At 44.4% G+C, this 22,928-nt stretch overlaps 1 protein-coding gene across 6 annotated transcripts in view; it reads left to right on the top strand.

The window, feature by feature from the left end:
- Positions 1–22,928, top strand: part of DVL1 (dishevelled segment polarity protein 1) — a 76,850-nt gene that overhangs the window by 24,075 nt on the left and 29,847 nt on the right. For 3 of the 6 annotated variants that reach the window (XM_030508272.1, XM_030508271.1, XM_030508275.1), the window contains exons 2-4: positions 3,397–3,466; positions 14,826–14,947; positions 19,471–19,583. In XM_030508272.1, the coding sequence (XP_030364132.1) occupies positions 3,397–3,466; positions 14,826–14,947; positions 19,471–19,583 (305 nt within the window). Of the gene's footprint in view, positions 1–2,463; positions 2,613–3,396; positions 3,467–14,825; positions 14,948–19,470; positions 19,584–22,928 lie in introns of those variants that run through there. The other 3 variants (XM_030508276.1, XM_030508274.1, XM_030508273.1) reach the window with 3 other exon arrangements.

Genomic DNA, 22,928 nt, shown 5'->3' with positions numbered 1-22,928 from the left:
ATCAAAGTGCAAGTGTGTGCAACGCTATCAACCCCGTGTTTAATATCCAATTGCCTAAATGCTTATGAATCAGAGTCATTAGAGGCTTGTGGGGTTCTTAATAGGGAGTCAGCATATATTCTGAGGCAGCAGACAGCTTGGGAGAGGGATGAGAGTGAGGGTAAGGATACACAATCCTTGGTCTTTGGGGCTAAAATCCTCTTTGGAGGAAAGCAGGAAGTCAGGATACTGGGATGGTGACCAGAAATGTAAACCTATCGTAGAAGCAGGTGAGGTGTGAGACAGTCAACAGGACTGGGTTTGGTAAATGCAGAAATACCTATTTGTGCAGAGCAGGGTGGAAGCAAAGCCAGAGGATCCAGACACAATTCCAGGAAGCGAGAGGAAGGAGGGGCTGTTACCAGCAGGGATTGTTTCATTTGGTAATTAGTTCTTGAATCTCCTCTAAGTCAAATAAAGCAGAGGATGTGAGCTGCTGAGAACTGGTCCCTCCTCCCCTTCCCCGCGCATCCACACCCTTTCTTGCACACACTCTCCCTAAGTGCAGACTGTGGTGATGGGAGATTTGATGGTGGGGGCTTGCTGATGATGTAGAGCAGGTACCTGGGGGTATTCAAGAGTGTGGGGTCTTCTTCATGGTCTGGCACTGATGAACTGGGTGGCCTTGGATGAGTTGTTCCCCTGCGTTCTTCTTTTACCTGGTACATGCATTTGAGGGATGAAATAAAGGGTCTAATATCTCGTCCATCAAGATTTTATGGTAAAGAGTCTCTGAAGAAAAGTCTCTGGGTAAATTGTTGGTGTGCTGGCAGAGCCTCCCCTCCCTCCCCTTTGCAAGGGGACTCATGTACAGCCTGAACAGATCATGGCAATACAGGCAGACCTGCTGCTGGGAGGTATCGTGACCCAAACGAGGCTGGAAATGACTGGTTTGTTCTGTTGCTGTTGGTGTTCATTGAGTGGCAGCTTTGTAAACGGCTTTGGGGATAGGTGTTTATTTGCTCTTTTCTCTCTGACCCAGGTTAAGTGGAAGATTGTATGTGCTGGGATGGAGGCTGCATGTGTTCCAGCCCTGCCAGCAATTACAGAGGCACGGTGCTGCCAGGGGGCAGGATGTGACCTAGCAAACAAATATCCCCTCTTCTGAAGGGAAGCTTTAATTCTACGATGTGTTTCTTGGTACCAGATGGTCTTTGTTCTTATTATCAAACAGCACGTCCGTTAACTTGTGTTTGAGGGCACTGGTGTCCTGTCCCCACAGTGCACCACATCCAATACCAAGAGACGTCTTCATGTCAGTAGGAGGTCTCTGGCAGATCAAACACATCACCTCCTCTTCCTTGCCATGCTAGATGGGTTGGTTCCAGGTTGTGGATCCATTGTTTAGGGCCTTATCCACCCTGGTCTTAAGCTGCTGTGTATATTAGTTCCTAATGGACGCTGTGTGTTCCAAGAGCAGACAGTGGCCTGGGTCTCCCTCTGCCCTTCCTTCTAGGTTCTTGCAGAGCAAAAGACATCTTCTTGAATAGAAGTTGTCCTCAAACTGCAGTATGTGGCTGCAACCATTCATATTCCTTTCTGTTTCTTCCTGAGAATTGAAAGGAGCTGCCTCTTAACTACAAATAATGATTTGTAAAACAGTGATATTTGAAATTAGTGGCTGCTGCTGACTTTGATGTTCTTGGCACCGTTGATTGCTACCCAAAGCAAGCTGGGAATTACAGTCAGTCATTCTCTTGCCTCATAGCTCAAGGCTATATTTAGTAGTTCAAGTTGCAACAGATCTGGAAGTTGTTCCCTTTAGCAGGAGGCTAATGCAGTGATAGCGCACGTTGCTTTGGAAGTGGTGACTTCAGCGCGCTTGTCTTCCACCACGAAGACAACTAAACCAGTCTGTGCAGTATGGCAGGGTTATCCTGACTGCCACTGTGTGTCACTGTATGTGTTGGCTTTAGAAAGACCCCCCCCCAGGTCTTTTCTCTGGAGAGAACCTCAAAATCAATATGTTTTTAGTGCTAGACTTTTGTATAAATCTTAGAGCTTGGTGCAGAACTTCTGCATCCGATTTTGGGATGCAGTAAGTGGCATTTCCTTATGGAGAGGGCAGGGAAGATGCTGTCACTTAAAACATACAGCTGTCAAGATAGTGTTACTGCAGCATTTTGTCTTTGCTGGTTCTGCAGTTGGGTCTGTATTGAGTGTTCTCTCCAGGGTCCCTGAAACACAAGAGGTGATGTCTGAATTCGGGTCAGTGCATTGGAGCTGGAGATCCAAGCAAACATGGAAATCTCAGTCTGCACACAGCGTTTGCAGCTCCAGAATTACAGGTCTGAGAGCTTCATTGGGTTGTCAAAGCTTTTGAAAGCTTGATTTCCGTGGAGTTTACTCCTAATTGCCTCTTCAGAGTCTAGGTATAAATGACTAGAACCAGTAATGGAAGCATATGATGTGTTTCCTGGAGGACAGATGCATTAGGAGTGAAATGAATATTCCAAACTGTTTTTCTTTCCAATAATAGGAAAGGGGTGAAGGCTGTGCTGCTAGCCATTAACAATGCAAATCCATGTGGAGACAGAAGAGAATGTTCATCCCTTGTTTTAGTGCAAATGCAGGTACTACTGGTGCTGGTAGTTACTCCTAATTTACCACAAGTAGGATGGAAACTCGTCTGTTTGCTCTCCTCTCCTCTCCTTCCTAACCAGTTTTTTTCCCCCCTCATAATATGACACTGTTTCATGCATAGTCAGTTGCTTTGTGGCTATTGTGGGTTTCTTTACACAGCAACAAGAAACACAAAAACATAAATAAAGGAAAATGTGGTTGTGGAACCACAGATTTTCGCTGAGTTTGACTAGACTGCAGGTTGGCTTTCTTCTTAAAGTTTAGAGATTGTCAAAACCAAATTGTCCCTGTTCTCCTGTGCAGGGACTTGAGGCCAGAAGTCTATTTCTGCTGCACATCTCCTGTTTGACTTGGTATAAACATACCACCTATCCCCTCTTGACCAGTTTAGTCCCTGTCTGCAGAGCTTTCCTCTGTGTTTGTACAGTGCCTGGTTCAAAAGGTTCCCAAGTCTGGTTGGAGCCCTTAGGTAACAAAAAGAACGTCACATCAATGTGTAGTAGTAAAGCCTTATATTTAAGAGCAAACCTGGTGGTTTCGCAGTTGAGTGGCTTTCTATTAGTTGGCTAATACACATAACAAACATCTTGCTATCAGCAAGTCTTTAGAGTATCTATTCTTTAAAGGCAGAGTATCCTTTAAAGATAGAAGATTTACTGATAGCAAAATAATATCAAAACCTAGTATTTTTCCTGGCCCATTTAAGAAAACCTCTGTCCCTTCTGAGCTGATGTACTTTCAAACTCTTGATTTCCTTCTTATTTCGTTTTCCAGGGTGGTAAAGGAGGAGATCTCGGACGACAACGCAAAGCTCCCTTGCTTCAATGGAAGAGTGGTGTCCTGGGTAAGTTGGCTTCTGTGTCTGTGTGCATCTGTGGTTTGATACAGTGGGCACAGTGGTAGGGTAGCTGGTTACATGCATCCTGGTTTTTAGAAGTCTCAACAGAAGCAAAGACTTACATTTTACATGAGGATTACATGTGCCTTCACTATAAAATCAAATACAGTATTGATTGCATGCTGCTGCTCACAGTAGAGTGCACGTGTGCATGCTACTGTTGCGTAAGGAAAGTGCAATATATCTTTCAAACATCAGTTTGATTGGGAGAGTGTTCTTAAGTAATGATGCCATGTGGTTCATCACATACAGCCCCTGCTGGGTTCTGAGCAGCTGAAAACATTGCTCATGTGAGGGCAAGGGCTGGCAGATGAATTGAGCTCAGCTTTGTCATCCAATATGATCATTTCTCTCTGCTCTATTGATTGCTTTTAGTTTTAAGGCACTCTGCAACTGGGTATTCCCAACAGGGTGTTAGTGTTAGGCAAGTAAAGCACAGAGCTTTCTAATGCATGGACTTAACCTGAGTCCTGCACACTTAAAGGTGTACAGAGCATTAAGCACTTCCTAGGTTTTGTATTAAATTGAGGTCTTAAAAAGTTGGAGAATGTTCTCCCTTTGGTTTGTGCTCTCTTCAAAGTGATCTGTTTTGTCACTGGGAAATGCATTCAGATGGGAAAGGTGCTTTTTTGGCCTTTGTGCTCCAACCTTTTGACTCAGCAGCAGTAGCTGACTGATAACCAGGGTGACTTCCAGAGCTGGTCATAGAGCTTCGCTGTGTATTTCCATTCAGCAGTGGGTGTTAAGGCAACTAAATGCCTTGGTTTGAAAATTAATGAGTGTTTCAAAGCACACTTATGCTGATAGAAACCTGTGCTGCTGGGCAGTGCTCAAGGGGAAGAGATGAACACAACAGGGATCTGCCTACTTGCCCTCACAAAGAAGGGATGATTCCTGGGTGTTGTGCTCCATGGAGGAGTAAATTGGTTGTCAAAAGAAGTGTTCATTCTCTGGAACAAAATAACTTGCATTAGAGAATAAAATAATGCTTAAATATAGAGACAAACAGCCGTGGTCTTTGAGACCTGATGCTCCCTTGAATGCTGTGGGAGACAGCACAAGGCTCTTTCTTAATGAGGTTGTTGGCTTATGGCAGTTCTTGTGCAGGAACTGGACATATGATGGGGTTCACTTCGAGCCATGGCAGAACATAGATGCTAATGGCCACTGGTGTGCTGTGAGCTCCTTCTTTCTCTGAGGGGTTGGAGATGGCTGAAGGGCTCAATGCTGCTGAATATGCTGCTTTCAGGCTGTGTTTAAGCTATGAATCTTGGTGATGCTGGGTTTGTATTCAGCCTGAGGATAAGTGGGCTATAGCTATAGCATGGCTTTCTGATGGGATGGGAATAGATGGTTCAAAAAGGGATCTCGTGTGTAATTAACAAGCCTAAGAGAGCATCCTGAAAGCTTCAGATAATAAAGGCTATGAAGATGTCATTTATGTTGCCATAGCGTGAGAGCAGCGTCTGTTTTAAAAGCAAAGGGATAGAAATGAACAGTAGCTCTTATCAGAGGAGCAAATTAATCCTGAGAACCCCTTTCCTCCTCCTCAATATGTAACACTTGCACTGTATTTGCTCCTCAGTGTCATTCCCTCCCTCTTTCTTCCCCTTTCTCCCATGCTTTTGAACTGATATTAATGCAAAACCTAGGCTGATATTCAGATTGCCTTCTGCATCCCTGAGCTGAGTCTCTTCTTCCCAGTGCACGCAGGAGCACGGTGGTGTTTGTTTTAATCTGTGCGATGTAGTTAAAGAATGATCTTTTGCATTGGTGGTTCAATACACTGATGATTGATTCTGAACCTGTGCACACTATTGGGGCTCTTCTGTGCAGCAAAATATGACTCAGGTTGTTGCAACAAGACCCAGTGCTCTTGGAGTTTCAGCAAAACCAAATCCCTAACCCCAAACTGTTCCACATCAATAAGGATATGGATTATTTCATTCCCCTTTACATCCCAATTCTTTAACCTCTTCCTCTTTCCTTCTCCCAACTGAAAACCTGAGGGCATTTGATCTCAAGTTGAGAGCTGAATTCTTTGCTCAGCTTCTTAAATACTAGGAAGTATGAAAATACATTCTTTTTTTATAAAGGAAGATATAGAATCATAGAATAGTTTGGGTTGGAAAGGACCTTAAGGTCATCCAGTTCCAACCCCTTGCCATGGGCAGGGACACCTTCCACTAGACCATGTTGCTTAAGGCCCTGCCGTATGAGTAGTAAGATCAGAACAAGAATATATATACATGTACACACACACCCAAGTTAAATGTTGTTTTAGTTCTGTGACTGTTACTATTCTATTTTCAGAGAAACATTACAATTTCTGAAGTGCATGTTAAGAATGAATTCAGTTCATTGGGAGTCCTGTTCCAGCATAGCTTGCTGGCTGCTTTCCAAACGTCGGAGAATGCAGAATCCTTACTCCAAGGGTTTGTACCTTGTTTCAGACCTTCTCACTCATTCCTACTTTTTACATTACAGTTTTGCTTGGAGGCTGCAGGCAGGATCAATGTCTCCTCTCTTTCTCCTTCGGCCGTGCACATGTGCGTGGTGGGAGACACGAGTGCTGCTCCAGAGCCCTCGATCTTGTGTTTTCTTTATATGCCAATATTTAGATGTGTGGCTTTAATTGTTTCAGGGAATTAGTGCTGGGAGCCTTTGTGAGTGCTCTACCAGTGTAGGCAGATGCCCTAACGCATTACAAACCCATTATAAACCCATTTCTAGGCAGAGCCAGCGAGCACAGATTGTTGCAGGTAGTATGGATACACTGCTTCAAACGACTCAGACTCTTTCCTCCCTTCCCACCACCAGCTTGTTCCCAGATTTCTCTGCTTATCCCACTAGTTTGGATGCAGTTTGCAGCTCTCTTCTCAGAGATCATATAGTGCACCTTTAGCAGATGATGGTGACAAGGGCTTCTGTTCAAGCATCAGCCGAAACATCTGTGCCTGACCTGCATTAGGAATTGCAAATGACTGTTTCCACACTGAGACCCATGACACTGCAGTGCTTATCTGCATCTATGTGCTGCTAATTACTGGAGGAGTTTTATGTCAATCTTACTGTAAGTTAATTGTTCACAGCTTCAAACCCTTTAAGAGCCTGTTCACTGGAACTTCCCAGGTAATTGCGTCTGTGTCTTTCAGGGGAGCAAAGCTGGTCTTCACCTTTTGGAACAGATGTGGTTTGGACAGGGCTATTTCCTCAGCTGGTGTTTAACGTGATGGGCCTGAGCTTGCTTTGTCTCCATGTTCTAACATGGGCATCAGCTGGTAGCAGCCAGCTTGGGATTCTTGCACAAGCCCATCTGTGATAAGTGTTATCCTCACTATAAATGTATATGTGTGTGTTTCATATTAGGATTGAATTAGAATCACTGCTCCTATTTAGCTGTTTAAACCTCCTCCCATCCCTCCTGTGTCCTGCTTGGTTTCCTCCTCCTCTTCTTAGGTCTCGGCCTTTTGATTTTGGGGTGGGTTTGTGTTTGGTTTTTCTCTTTGTGGATTATTATTTTGTTGGTTGGTTTGTTTTTAAGGATTGAATGGTTTGGAACAGGGGGCTGCTACTTACTAGATTCATTTGCATTTAGGTTTGTCATATAGAGACTAACATTAATTGTATGGCAGAGTTCATTTAATAGCTATTACTGGAAATGCATTACACAAATGCATCTTCTACACGAGATAGCTGCTCCATGTGCCTGTTCTGCTCACACACACCCCCTAGGATCCAGTTTTTCTCAGAGGACAACTTGTTTTGAGCTTCCCTGAGTGAAATTATGAATGTATTTCTGATTTTCCAGGTTCAGGTCCTTGCTGGGCAAGTTGGAAATACAGCTTGTGCGGAGGAGAACACATCACCCCCGGGCTTTTTGCTAGAGCTGGAAATGTTTTCTCTTCTCTTTGCACTGTCCAGGAGCAGTCTCCCTGGACTTCCAGCCTCCCAGTGGAAGCTGGGAATGTGGAGAGCACTGGCTGGTGGTTGCTGCCAGCCTGGAGCCAGCCGCTTGGCTGGTATCCGTGGTTTTTAGGAAGGCTTTGCAACATCTGGGAACGATTCCCTGGCTGGCTGCTGGGATGCTGCGCATTGGCTGGCAGTGATGTCAGTGCCTTGTGTGAGGCTTCCTCTTCTTTTTTCCCTTCTCTGTTATCTGGGTGCCAACAGATAAGACTCGTCTTGTTTGTACATCAGCTTTTTAGACACTATATTTGCAATTGCAGTTAATATCCTTTAGTATCCTGCAGTTAATTGGGTAGAAGCGTTCAGTCTTCGCCCTTACAAGACAACACAGGAGCTTCCAGAGTGTTAAATGATCCCCAGCAAAGTGCATTGTTGCCTTTCAGCACAGAACTCAGGCTGTGAATGGAAATCCACACAGGCAGGTGCTTGTTGATTTCTTACATTTGAAATGAACTGCTTTCAGGACCTGTTTCGTCTCTTCACAGTTTATATGTACCCTCATTTATCTGCTGATAGACTGAGTTATCACACAGGAGAAACACACAGAGAGCTGTGTGTGAAATCTGACCCAAAGTAAAGAGGATATTAACACAATATTGTATCTTCTTCCCTAATGGTTAGAGCTTAGAAGGAAAGGAGGCAGAAGCACTGAAAACATTCCTAAGCTTTAAGGTACCTGAATGAGTTATCAGGCAATGAGCTGAGCCTTAGTATAGCGGAATGAAATTCCCCTAAGGAGCAGCTGGGGCTGGAGTGGTGGGATCTCTGTAAGAAAGAGATGGAGAAGAAGCAAACAGGTTAACATGAAGGGTGGGGGACTTGGAAAGAATGTGCTGAATGAGGAAGCTTCAGAGCTCTACGATCTTCCAGTCTTCTCTTTGCTCAAGTAATGTTGGGTGGTTCTGATCTGATATGCACAAGAATGCTCAAATTAGGTTTAATCCAAGTTTGAACTGAAGGATGCTGTCCTGTTTCTAACTGTGAGCAGCACCAAGTGGAGGAAAGGCCTGTGAGGAAATCTTACTTCCATGGGGCAGAAGTACTTGCTATCATGGCAGCACCAGGTACACTCAGCTCAGGGCTTTGCATTGCCTTAATGTACACAGGAACCTGTTTTTGGCTGGGGTGAGGAATGTGTAAGCTCTCAGTATCACCAACCTGCTGAAAAAATCTGGAAGAGTGAGTCATGAAATAGGATTATAGGATTGCAGATCCCTTTTCGCTCCTCTTCTTACTCCACATGTTCTCCAAGAGGCAGGTAATCCTGTGCTTAAAGAGAACTTCCTGCAGTGTCAGTCAATGAAACTGGATTTGTTTCACAGCTAACCTGTTGTACTGTGCCAGAAAGAAACACCTGGGATGCTGAACAGAATCTGGGAGGAATCTGAGGTGCTATTATTTCATGAAGGCACAATATCTTCTCTAAATGTTAGAAGGTGGCAGATGATAAAATTGCAGAGAGAATGGGCAATTTGATTTTGAAACCCAGTCTGCATCTTTCCATCTCTGAGCAGTGAAGTGGGTCACCCTTTACCTGGCAGCCACAGGTTTCTTAAAGTCTTTTAGCTTCTGATTTCCAGGCTATGGGAGATTGATCCTGTATTCTCTGAGTATCTGGTCCATGGTTGGAGCAAACCCCAAGCAACTGTACAGGCAATGTGCAGGAAGAAAGGGGGAAGCCTAATCTACCTGGCATAGACAATTCCTTGTTACTAAAATAAGCATCACATTCCCAATAGGCTTTTTCAGCCCTTCCAGCAATGTGGAGTCCTGTTGTCTTTTGACAGAATTCCTAATGGAATAAAGGGCCTCATCAGTAAGTCTTTCAGTGCAATTGGTCCTTCGGGAGCAGCCCTCGTGTGGATAATGGGCTGTGCCTTTGAAGCTTTGACTTGGGATTTGAGATGGCTGTGGCTTTATAGGAAATAATGACTTTCAGCTGTAGATGAATGTGGCTGTTGTGAAGTTGTTGTCAAAGATACAAATGGCTTTTGGAGGTATTGCTTTAGTTACTGTATGAGAGATACCAAGAGCTGCTGCTGCGTGCAGTAACAGAACTTCAATATTGTAGTTTTCATGCTGATAGACTAATAAATATTTAGCCAGATGAGAATATGAGAGCAGAATGTACCAGTGTTTGTCTTTCCCCTTCCCAGACTGGTTCTTGTTGGCTGGTGCCTTCAGCCATCCATGTTGAACAGACTGATTCCTGGAGCTGGCCTAATGCCTGTGGGTTTGTTGAGATGTCTGTGAGCACTGTAAAAGGCAGTTCTTGCTATAATTCATAGAATTCCAGACTAGTTTGTGTTGGAAGGGACCTTAAAGTTCATCCAGTTCCAACCCCCTGCCACGGGCAGGGACACCTTCCACTAGAGCAGGTTGCTCCAAGCCCCTGTGTCCAACCTGGCCTTGAACACTGCCAGGGATGGGGCAGCCACAGCTTCTCTGGGCACCCTGTGCCAGCGCTCAGCACCCTCACAGGGAAGAGCTTCTGCCTGAGATCTCATCTCAGTCTCCCCTCTGGCAGGTTAAAGCCATTCCCCTTGTCCTGTCCCTACAGGCCCTTGTCCAAAGTCCCTCTCCAGGTTTCTTGTAGCCCCTCTAGGTACTGGAAGACTAAGTGTGGTGTAGAGGAGAAAAAGAGAAGTGGACCTATGGAGAGATGAAGCAACTGATGTGAGGACTCATTGAAGATCAGCAGCGATAATGAGAAGAAATCAAGGCCCTCCTGGCACTGTGAGGGTTCTCTGGCCTGGTGCCACTGTTAGGCTCTGACTGGGGAGCTTCATTCTTGCGTGCATTTGAGACCCATCCTCCTCCCAACTGTCCTTCCATCCCTTAAATTGGCTTACAACAAGCAGAATGGGCTGGTGTGAAGTTTGCTGCTGTTCCTGTGCTAGGGCTTCAGATCAGAAGTCTAATTGCTGAAGTGAGCAGTGTCGACAGAGAGAACTGAACACTTCCTTCTGCAAATGACTTCCAGGATAACTGTTCCTTAGCAGATCCCTGGCAGTGCTGAGCAGCATTCCCTGTCTAACACAGAACGCAACATGCACTTTTGTCACCATGAACAGGCTGCACGTTCTGCTACTGCAGCACAAAACTGCTGTTTGTGCTGTTGTGAACTGGAAATGGCTGTGTGGGAATCACTGGGGATATCAGAAGAACACGGGATTCCTTTCTAACATGCCAGGGCTGATGCGCTTTCTCCATTTCCTCGGCAAGATTTAGTAGGGAATGTGATGGTAGGACCTCAGTTGAGAAAACAAACAGCATTCGGTATGATGGAATGAACTGATTCAACAGTTGCAATTAGTTCCACACTTCTTTATTAAGTTCCTCCATGTGTGCCACACAGAAGACATCCACATTTCACGCTGAAATGCAGTGGGGTGGAATCCAGCAGCTGGTTTACAGCCGCAGGCACGCTCCTGAACAGCACACGCAGCACCAACACAGGGCAAGAAATGGATTAAGAGGCTGCTGCCAGTCAAAACTGCAGGGAAGCAGATGGGTGAAACACAATTATCAGGCTGGCTCCTGGCCAGGGAGCTGGGGTTAACACTGCTTTTCTCACGGAAACACAGGGAGAAGGCTGGAATGTGGCCGCCCAATAGCGCATTATCTGCTCCATTCAAAGCGATGTAATATTGGAGTGGTTTACTCCTACCATAGCTTGTCAAAGACAAGGACACAAGTTACCTCAAAGCTGATAGAATACGTAACGTAAATCATTACATATCCTCCTTGTTGTTGGAGGAAATGGGGAATTCCTCCTAGCACAGCAAAGCAGGGAGCAGGAATTGTGTATACCCACACATGTAGCCAGGGCAGCGACGCTTATTGTGTCAGCAAATGTACACCCCACTGAATTACTCCTCTTCTGTCAAACCTTCATCAAATTGGAGGTGTTTTGTGAGGTGCTGGAAAGAGGCAGGGCTGCTAACTCATTATGAAGCTCCAGCTGAGTCTGGAATTCCACTGTGAGGTGTTACGCTACCTTTCTGATCCTTCTGATGCTGGGGAAGAAGCAGCTAGGCCTCCTGCGTAACAATCCTGCTGCCTGTGCCATCTTCTACTGCACATGTTCTTTTCTAGCACAACAAATGTTTTTGTAATGCTCTTTTGTGGTGTTTCTGTTCACTTGGTCTGCAGCCATTCGTTTAGATTTTAGTGCTCTTCACATCAAGAACGAAAGCTTTGATGAAGGGGGAGTGTTCCACTTGTAACCAGACAGATCTGGACAGTTTGTGTCTTGTTTTAACAACAGAATTGCTTCAAGCTCTCTTGCTTAAATCTCTGAAGTCCTCTTGCAGGAGCTCCCAGGTCCTGGTTATCCCAAGAGTAAGATCATGTTGGGCAACCTATTTAAACTGTTGGTTTATTTAGTTCTTGTTATTCCTCAGGGGCAAAATTTCACCCCAAAGGATGTGTCTAAGTTACAGTAAGTGTATTTGGTGTGGAAATGCCTGATCCTCACTTGGGAAGGTAAACACCAGCAGTTCTGCATTGGCCACTGCATTATCAGAGCTGTTGTGCTTATTATTTACTACTTGAAATCTGAAAGACTTGTATCTAGGATTAACAAGCTACTTGGAAACAAGAGATACTGCTAGTATCTTATCTTGTGTTTGAATATATCTCACATTCAGTGTGTCTGACAGTGAACTGATCCAAGTTTAAAGTGGTGCATTGCCTGAATGCACTTGATGGATTAGTATGGCTACTTTCTGCAGCCCTCTTCCCTTTATAGTGGTAATGGCATAGTCTGAGGCTGTTTATGGCTCTAATCCCACTGAAGGTCTATAAGAAGTGGGTACCCAGTGCTTTATCCTTCAGGAAATCACAGCCCAGGGGCAATGTTCACTAAGGAGTTGCTTTGTTGCACTGGGTTTTGCTTTTCAGCAGCATTCCCGAGATGATCTACAGCCTGCATCAGTGTGATGGGTCTGCCTTCATAATGGGTTCTGCATTGCTGAGATTTCCTCCAGGAGCAGGGAAACACTAAAGAACAAATATCCACATGTTTTCTAACCATCTCCCATCAGCTTCCCCACCTGAAAGAAAGAAAGAAAGAAGCTTTAATTAACAAGTTATTAGGAAAGCTCATGTTATTTTCCCCTTTGGTGTTTCCTCTGTCACTCTTGCTTTGGTGATAAGAGTTTGAATAATGCAGCTGGCTCCATGTGGTGCTGCAGAACTGTTTTGTCTTCAGGCAGTTCCTTTTTGACAGTGTGTTTGTGTGCCTGCTCACATTCATGGAGTAATATACTCTTAGGAGTAATATACTGTATCCTGAAGGCCAGTCCGCTGCTATCCTGTTCCCTTTCCTTCTACATCCCCTTCTTTACCAGCTACCATCTGTGTGATGCTTATATTAGAATTAGTCCTTGATAAATTAACCAGTTATGGTTGGAATCTCTTATTAGGGCTTGTTCTTCACAGCTAAAAATAGAGGGAAGCTGACACCTAGTTGCCTCTTAGTGAAAGGTAATAATCTATGTAATTATTTGAGCATTTATTTAATTAAAGACCTTATAATCATGTTATTTAAAGAGACTTAGATGGCTAATTGGGATTGGTAATAGCATATATACCTTTCTCACCTCTAGGTCACTAGTTGAAGTCTAACTTCTGTTGAGAATGGCCCAGAAACCTCCTTCTCCACTGTTACTGCTTTATAATAAAAACTAACCACTTTATCTAGCAAGTGAAGCTGAATTAGAGCTGGAACTGCTACTTGGGAGTCACCACATTCTGTTTGCAGAGATAAATGAGAAGGAATGTTTGGCTTTCTATAGTGGTGCTTTACCCAGTGGCTGGGTCTCCTCTCCTAGGATTTCAGTTGCATTTAGGTATGTTAATAGTTTTAATCTCAGTTGTGCAAATTGGGTCTTATCCTGCCTTTCTGGGTTAGGAAACTGAGGCACAAATGATGATTTTCTTACAAAAGATTTACTGCATCATTGGTAGAGAAGGGACCTGCTCTGTCTGCTTCCTGGGTGTGCACTTCAGCCTTTTTACATACAGGAAAGTAGGTAGTAGCCTGGAAGGTAAGTGGGTAGAACCAAACCTGAGTTAAACATTAGATCCTCTGTCAGGTGGATGTTACAATGAGCTACAAACCAGAAGTGTGGGGATAAGGAGAGAGCCTCCTTCTTCTTCCTCTTGTCTGTTTATCTGCTGATGAAAGATGTCACAGAAGGCACACTGAATGGAGATGGTCTTTACGTCCTGAATTTATTGGAAATAAGATGGAGTATAATCACCCTCTCGTGTGCCATGACCATGCCTGTGATCCATTATCCAGGAGCATCCCTATTAATGGCTGAGGATGTTGATAGGAAATAGAAATAATACGTGCTGGCATTAGTTGTTATATGAAGAATTTGCACCCTGCCTTGGAGCAGGACTGGAATATATAATGATTCCTGAGCTCAGGAGGCTGCGTAGAGATGCTTGGTGTTTGTAATGAGAAGATTGGTTGTTGCAGCATATCTCCAGTTACCTATTGCCATGTAAGTGCTGTGTTTTGGGTTCCTGCTACCCTGCTTGCCAGGCACCTTTGGCTTCCATGAATGTGAATGGTAGTGTTAGAGGAGTTTTGAGGGTGATGGTTACAACAGTGTGGTTGTATAAAGGTTCTCAGGACATTATGAGTTGCAGAAGAGTGCACACTGCACATACACACCATGGCATGATTGGAAAATGACTTTTTCTACCTGCAGCTCTATGTTAAGAGAACATTAAGAGACAAAATGGGCACAAGAGAGTATGCTGAACATCAGGGATCTGGTCCTCCTCCTGAAGTATGTGGCTGTTGAGATTTGATGGATTTTGGTTTTAGTTCACTTAATAGAGATGGCAGCAACTCTGAGATTTGGTGCTTGGTCCAGCCCAGACTGTGAATTTTCGGGGTTTTGAAGCTCTTTGTACAAGAAGTTATGTGATCGAGCTGTCATACTGTTAAGTTTCAGCTTTTGCTGTTTATTTCTGCCATGGCAAAACCAAACTGAGTGCAAAGTGGACACTTACATGCTTAGGCAACTGTAGAAGGCTGTAGTGACAAGTCACAAGAAGAAGTGCACTCCCTGCCTGGTGTGCTTGTTTGTTCTGGGATGAGAAGCATTTAGTGGTGCCTGCAGGAATTCTGTGCGTATGATCTCATGTTGAGATTGAATTTAACCTGATTTCATGGAAGTTTGGCAGGAATCCATGCAACCGGGCACTAAGCACTTCCCTTCCTCTCAGATCTCGGAGCATTTAGCAAAGCAGTGGCTCAGCACCTTAGGGCAGAGCGTACAAGTGTGTGTAATTCTCTTCTTTCTATTGACAGCTGGTCCTGGCTGAAAGCTCCCACTCTGACACCGGCTCCCAGTGCACCGAGAGCCACACAGACCTTCCTCCTCCCATTGAGAGAACCGGCGGCATTGGAGACTCCCGACCTCCCTCTTTCCAGTAAGAGCAAGTTGTCACCTCTATTTCGTTTCACTTTAAACCCAAAAATGCAATTCCTGCCTGTTTCTTCCCCATGTTTCTCCCTGCTGCTGCAAACCAGCTATTGTTATTGTATACTTACTAGAACTGAGGAATTAAAAGGGGGATGGAAAAAACCCCAACCTATCATTGTTAGAATGAAATCTGTAGATCTCATTTTGAAGCCCACTGTGGAAGAATTAAGTAGAGGGAGCCCAAAATGCTTTTCATAGTGTACAGATGATAACTTCTAATTACTGTGTTATGTGTAATGATGTAGTATGCAGAGCCAGCACAACACTGATCTCAAAAGAAAGCATTTACATAAGGAATAATGCCTCCTCCATGTGCAGCTTGACCTGCAGATAGCCAGACTGGGAGTCATCTGATGTAATGATAGCTTTGTCATTTCCTGGTACGTGTGCAGAGCCAATGTATATCCTTGGAATACCTTCCTTGTCAGGGAGACCCTCTGAATTTACACACGGAGGATTGATTTAAAGCAGGACCTGGTTCTAGCTGTGATCTTAGTATATGTTTGGAGAAGGAAACATGGTCTTGATTTGCCTGGTGGCGTGTGTATCCATTGCTTTCTGGGCTTTCTATTGCCTGGAAGAGCTCTTAGTGCTGTCTGTGAGTCTTTTACAGATAAATGCCTTCTAGAGGGGACAAGAAATCTTGGGAAGTCCAATCCCTGCCAAACACTTTGTCTTGCAAGGGCTTTACTGCCCTCCTGCGTTCAGCAACTGCTTTCTGCTGCCTGGGAGAGGCCTGTGAGTGCTGTCACGTGGCTGCAAATATAACTAGTTCTTTGTCTCCCTGACCTATACCTGCATTACCAGCTGCAAAATCAAGCTTCAGTTAAAAATGTCATTGCATTGTCAGGTAGGCACCAGCCTGTGTTTGTGGAGCCACTCGCTGCTATCAACTGATGTGCTCAGGCTGATGGAATTGAAGCTGTGCTCTGATCATGCACCTGCTCTCCTCCCCAGTATTCCCAAGATCTTGTCTGTATCCTCATGGCATCAGTCAGTGCTGCAAGTGATGGTCTCTTCTTAGAACACAGCAAATCTGGGACTCCTCAAGGGGTGAAGTAACTTACACAGGTCGTGCTGAGTCAGGAGCAGCAACACGGGAGGTTGTGCTTTCTGACTTGTGTTCTTGTTCCTACATAAACCACCTGCCTGCCTTCTCTCTCTCCTCCACCCCTTTTTTCTTCCTTGTTTTAAGTGGAGAATCTGCCTTGTGGGGAGGTCTGCTCTAAAACTTGTTCTCCCTTAATGCCTTTTTGGTTCTTCCCAATCGAATTTCTTCACGTTTTGCAGTGGGTTTTAGCTGTTGTGTTTTATTTTTTCAATCCAGAAGAGAACCTAATGATCACCCAAAGTTATTTCCATAACACAGGGCACAGGCTCTCAGTTATTCTGCATGAAGCCCTTTATTCTGTTTTGCTATTAGAATTTCACACTTGCTCTAGGTTTAAAGATTCCAAGTGGTAAAGAACCCACTGTCTTTTGAAATGACTTGCTGCTTTTGGATTAACTAAGTTGAGCTACTCAAGCCTTTTCATTGTGCAACCCCGTAACTTTTCCAGCTGTAACTTCAGGATTGCTGTATACTCACATGTTATCTCCCCTTCTGTCATTGTGATTTACCTTCTTGGCTCCTAAATCCCTGCGATGTTTTTAAATGCTGTTCAAACTACCAGAGATCTGTCATCTCCTGTCCTCCTTCAGTGTTGATAGGGCGCTTATTTATAGAAGAAGCTCCAGCTGAGCTGGGTGTTGTGTGATCGTACAAACAGAAATGTTGCTGGACAACAAGGAATACAAGAAAGAGATGAAGCAGGTCACAGGTAACACCATCCAAGGGAATGAGATCCTTATCCAAGGTTAAGCAGTAATCTCAACTACCTGCCTTGACGGCATTGGTGATTTCCTTCATCATTGATTAAATCCAAAGAAAATGTGCTTTTTACCCTCCCTGATGAGGCTTCTGAAGCTCATCCTGTATTTCATGCTCCACTGCTTCTGTTTAGGTTGCCAAATCCATGTTCATCGGAATGGGTGAGGCTGGTGCTGGTTTAGTGGGGGAGGCCCGTGAGTGAGTTGAGAAATGTGACCTCCCAGCTCTTTCCTACACAGCTTTTGGGTATGTGCACTGAAACTGAATTGAGTTTAGTTGGCTCAGCAAGGAGAGGGGAAACAAGGGAGCTGTGAGGTTCCTTTGCACCCTTTGTTAGGGTATAAACCACCTTTGGGAGGCGGGTTTAGCCTAGGAAGCAGTGGGCAGTATCAGCAGGAGTCACCAGATGGTGCTGCTGAGATGTCTCAGAGCCTGGCAGGGGGACCTTAGGAAGCTGTCACCCTCTTTCCCCCTTCAGCTGTACTGGACTGAAACAAGAAATGTACTTGTGGCAACACTTAAATACTTGTGTTTTTGTAGCTTCATTAGGGCTTAAAGTATGCAGTCAAATATTCTTGAATAACAACCTGGATTTCCTAATTGCTGTGGTGGGCATGTCAGTGCATCTCATCAATGCAAAGGAAGAGTGTGGGTGTGTGAAGGCTTTTCAGCACCTCTGGAGCATAACACTGTACAGATGTGCTCACACATACACCAGTTCTGGGTCTGGCTTCCACAGAAGCCCATGGGAGCAGTTGGTAGTTTAATTCCCTGTGTATGTGTGGCAACGTATTCTGGCCTCATGGAGCTCTAGGACAAATCCATTAATGACTCTGATGCTTTGGTGTAAGCCTAATGTGCCATTATGCACTCTGTGTGCAGAAGTAGGACATGCCAGGCATAACTAAAGGTGAATTGGGACTCCCTTTTAAACGGGAAGAGTATGACCAGTAACTTGATAGAGGAAATCTTTCACAACAGAGCATTAGCCCACGTCAGATCATGCACTGTTATAGATTCAGGAGCTTTAAATCAATTTCCACTATTTAGTCCATTAAAATGAGCTGTGGCCTTTGCCAGCACTGCAAGAGGCTTTTCTTATTTCCTTCTGGGTAGCTTACTCAATGTCAAATCAGCAGAGATACATAAAGCAGATTGAGCCTGAGGGGAAGGCTAAATAGCTGAGCTGGTTCTGTTCAGTAGGGGAATAAAGAGCACCTCCATCCTCCCCTTTGCTCCAGCCAGCTCTGCTCTAACATGACTGGGTTTTTTCACTCAGCAGAGATCTTGAAGCAGATGGTTGCAAATAAGGGGTCTTACATATTGAGTGCTCTATATTACAGCCACTACTCGTGGTTAGCTGACTTGTCCCTTGGAATTAGAAGTGAAAGGCACTCTGGTTTATATGAGCTGAGCAATGGCCCTTCCTTGGAAACTTCCTGCTTGGAAGTTCAGGAGTATGGAGCAGTCGTTGCTGTGTGTTTAGATTCATCCCAGGAAGTGGCCCTAAACCACAGGAACAAATTCTCTGCTGCCTCTTTGAAACCTTTTGTTCTGGTTAATTGTAGGAGTGAGAAGGTGACTCTCAATAGAGCCCTCAGAGAGAAGGAATCCTTCATGGAAGAGATCTGTCCACTCAGTTTGTCATCAAGATCTTCCAGCTTTTTGGCCAAAGCTCACTCACTTGTAATGGCCCTTCTCTGGGCCTTACTACCTTAATACTGTGCTGCTGTATCTGTGTGGCTTTCACATGTTGAGAACATGAGGGAAGGACTGTGTTAGAAGTGGCCATGGTGAGCTATAGCTTTTGCCCTTTGGCTGCATATCCAGCTTGGGTTATTGTCAGGAAAGCGAAGCTGTTCGGGGTGAACCAGCACTTAAGGAAGCGAGCTGAAGCACTGGCTTTGGTTTGGGTTATTACAGAAAAGGCAATTCAATTCACAGGTTTGAGAATAAGCCCCTGGTAGAACACATTGTCTGTTGGCATTGCTAGGGGAGCACATACACATGTGTATTTCTTGGATCTGTGATCTTCAGATTGAGCATGGGAGGGTTCGATTGATGCACAGGAACCTGTGGGGTGTTTTGGAGGCTGAGATGAGTGTTAGGGTCAACAAGGTTTGTTCTTCCAAACACCAATGTTATCTGTTTGTTCCTGTGTTAGGCAGATAAGCTGCAAATTTATGCTGTTAAAATAGCTTTAATATCATGAATTTGAGACTGTGCTGAAATCCCATTTCCTCTGCAGGTGTGTTAACAGCTGAAGCTGTCTTGTAGTCAGTTGTCACGTCAGCACATGCTAAAAAATCCCTTCTCTTAGCCCATCAGTAGGCTTTTTCCTATGGAAGTTTCATGCCACAGTCTTGTGACGGCCTTTTCAATGTCATGCTGGCACTCCCTGTGTCTCAGGGCACTGATACTGAACTGTCTTTTCACCCTTACAGGTGGTTTTGGGGCGAGCAGAGCTTGCAGTGCTGCAGCAGCTAATCTGTGTCATGGTTTTGTGGCTTCTAAACCAACCTGCTCACGACTGCAACAGTTTATATCAGAAAGAAAAGAAAAGATGACTCCAGTGTTTCTTCCTCTTTGTTCTCTAACAGCCCCAATGCTGCCAGCAGCCGGGATGGCCTGGACAATGAAACAGGGACAGAGTCAGTTATCAGTCACCGGCGAGAGAGGCATCGGCGGAGAAATAGAGAAGGGCACGAGGATGGTGAGTCCTGTTCCATTTTCCCTCTTTTTCATTTAGAAAGAACAATTTTTCTGCTCTTTCAGAGCAACAACTCCTTCTGCATGAACGCTGCAGAACTGTGCCTGCATTCTTGCTGCTTTCTTGCTGTTATCATTTGAATGGAATAGCTTGATAATTGCTTTGGAACTCTTTGAAGCTCAGTGTTTCCTAAGAGGTCTGGGCAACCTACAGGAAAGTGGCAGAGAGATTCTTTTTGACTACAGGACTTTCTGTAGCGTTAGAAGATGATTAGCTTGGAGAGGAATAACAGCACCCAATGCTGAGTCCAGTACTCTCATGGCTAGGCTGCCTTCATTATTGAAGTTTGCTCATGTAAAGGTAGAACAGGTTATCTGTAGGATGTGGTGGGAGTTTGCAGTGTAGGCAGTGTGAGAGTCTTGGTATTTTAACATTGCAAGATCTGAGCCACAATCCTCTGAAATAATTCCAGTTGATTCTCTAGGCTCGAATCAGCAGCAGTGTTTTATGCTGGTAGAACTACAGCACATTGGCTCTGAGGATCTTCTTTTTATACATAAGTAGACCCAAAGCACACAGGTAAATACAGAACTTCATCTCTTGCCTTTAGTCTGCACATCAAAGTAAGCTTGGTTTTTCATTTGTTGCCAGACAGGAATTTCCAGGCTTAATGAAGAATTAATAGGTGCCACCCATTGAGTTTAAAATGGTCCAGAATATGGAATACTTGGGCCCAAGAGATGCCATCACAGGCTTTATTCTCCACCCACCAAAGTATTTGCCTCCAGTTAGAAAACCAGAAGTCACATATATACAGTGGGTTAGAAGCAGGGGTCTCTCTGTTCATTTAACCCTTCCAACCTGTAACTGGCTCAGAGTGAATGAAAGTTGCTCAGTGGGTGGAGCAGGGCTGTCTTTGCATGATCCTGGCTGAAGATTCCTTTAGGAAGTCGCAGAAAGAGGCAGAATCTTCTAATGGTGTTGTGTTAAACACTTGTTACAGGAAGAATGTTAAAAGGTGATTTGTTTTTAACACTGAACTAGTGCCAATGCATGTTTTACCATGGGCATTCATGGCAAAAGAGCTGGTTGTTGAATGGCTGCTCTAGGACCATAGTCTGGATTGCTCATATGGAATTGTTCAAGCACAGGAGTTTCTGCTGTAGAAACTATGAGGCTAGTTCTGGAAAACCAGGACTCAAACTAGTTCATACTTTTCCCTTTAGATAGAAATATTCTCTTTCTTCTGTCAGTCTAAGCTGTGCTCAGGCAAGAACATGTCTCTCAGTAACACAAACATTACTTGTTCTCCAAACAATTTAGGCCTCCTACCTGAAACAGGCTATGTGTATGAGCAAGCAGTGAGGTTTGTTAACCTGCATAAAGCAAGGACAACTGCTGGATCATTTTGGTCTCATGAAATATATTATTTAATGTCCATAGTGTTTCTGTGGTCATAATAATACTTTATTTAAAATCCCAAACCACCAGCGTGTTATTTTCAGTTGAAAGCATGTCTCCAAAGTTCACAGCTCAGCACTGTGTCCTGAACTGCCACTTAAAAAGATTAAAAGAAGTGAAATACCCTCATCCTGGAGGAGGATTTTAAGGCCTCTTTAACATCACACGTTAGCAGAGCTATTCACTTCTTGAGCCTTCATGTCTTCTTTGTCTGGAGCACATTTGGATGTAAAACGGGGGCACAGTTATAGAGACAAGGGTGGGAGAAGGGCAGCAAGGTTGTGACACCCGGTTCATAGGTATTTCGGGGGCAGAAGCTGTGTGCTCACTTGTCATCATGAAACGGTGGTAAATCTTCCTTTCCCTGCAGAAGAAGGAAATGCAGTTAATGTGTTTGATCTTGTCCTGTAGAGACTTGCTTAAATAACACCAAAATTACAGCTCCCATAGTTCACAGAGAGGCAGGATGAGGGATCTTTGTTGGAGCACTGCATTACTCAGAGGTTTGTTCCATATGAGTTACTATACAGAGTAACCAAGGCATATGTGTAGTAGTGTCAGCTCCCCAACTGTACAATAGCATGTACCACGTAGTGTTTGTAACTGAGCTCATTCAGTTTTGATTTTGTTTTGATTCACTTTTGATTTTGATTGAGGTGTTCAGTTTTGATCTGAAGAGTGTAGGTGACAATGAACTAACCAGACTGTGTGATGGCTGGTAATTAACAGTGTGGTACCATGGGAGGATTGTTCACAAATGCTAGGCTGTGTGCTTTGCTTCATTGTTGCAGGATTACTCATCACAGGAAAACTCTTTCTGCTGAATTGCTAATGGGCAATTACAGACATACACACAAAGGCCATTGTGAATATTGATGGCAAACTGCAGGCAGAAGATGTGGGACACACCTGGTAATCTGACAAAGTTTTCACACCTCTTCCCATTAAAAATGCAAAAGGATTTTGTAGCAGAGAGGCTGTGATTTACTGGAGCAGGGATTCACTGTGATAATAACACAGGCAAGGGAATTTGCAAGCTCTTCCACCCAGTTCCCATAAGTTATGCTTCTATATGCAGAGGCAGCGAATAGCTGTGGATGCTTTTGTGCTTGTATCTCTGACTTCAAAAATATACCCACAAAGAGAATGGGATGGCTTCAGGCACATAATGAAACTCCTTCGTTCATCAATGTGCAGTTGGAGGTATGTGACATTCCAGGTACAAGCACTAAGAAAATCATAAGGAAAACTGGTCTGGAAAACTTAAAGCTTGTGGGTGAGCTGTCTGCCAGAGACAGGGAGAAGAATGAGGAGGGATGTAGTTTCAAAAGAATTGCTACCCTGGATCTTACTATACTTAAGAGGAGGAACTTTGTAACTGGTGTTCATCTGTCCCATGCCAGTGTGCAGAAGTGGTAGCACTGTACAGCTGATGGCATCAGGGAACAGAAGTGACTTGGCTGGACAAATTCTGCTTAGCATGAGTTGTCCTTGTACAAGGAGAATGGGAGGAAGGCTAGCCAGAGGGGCAGGTATCAATCCATCTGGAATTTCCTTCCTTTCCTACTGCAGATGTCCAAACACATAGCATCAGCAGAGCCTGCTCCCAGCCTCATCAGCCATGGAATGCTCTTGGGTATGTTGTTGGCTCTTTCATCACTTAAGCACCTGCTTAACTTTAAGGAAGTGCGCTTAAATCCAAGTGATTTGGGTTAACCTCAGTTATGTAGTTGAAGTATGTGCTCAAATTGAACTGAATGCCTAGTAGGTGCTAGGGGAAGCTGCTTCCTGGGCTTTGCTCCGGGACCTGACCTACAGCTGCATTGAAATCTAAGGAAAGCTTTACACTTAGGTCATTCCTCTGCCAGAGCTTTGGTTATTTAAGCA

This window comes from Strigops habroptila, chromosome 16, assembly GCF_004027225.2.
Source record: "Strigops habroptila isolate Jane chromosome 16, bStrHab1.2.pri, whole genome shotgun sequence".
Classification (NCBI taxonomy): Eukaryota; Metazoa; Chordata; class Aves; order Psittaciformes; family Psittacidae; genus Strigops; species Strigops habroptila.
Note: the sequence above shows the minus strand (reverse complement) of the source record. Positions and strands in the feature narration are given on the sequence as shown.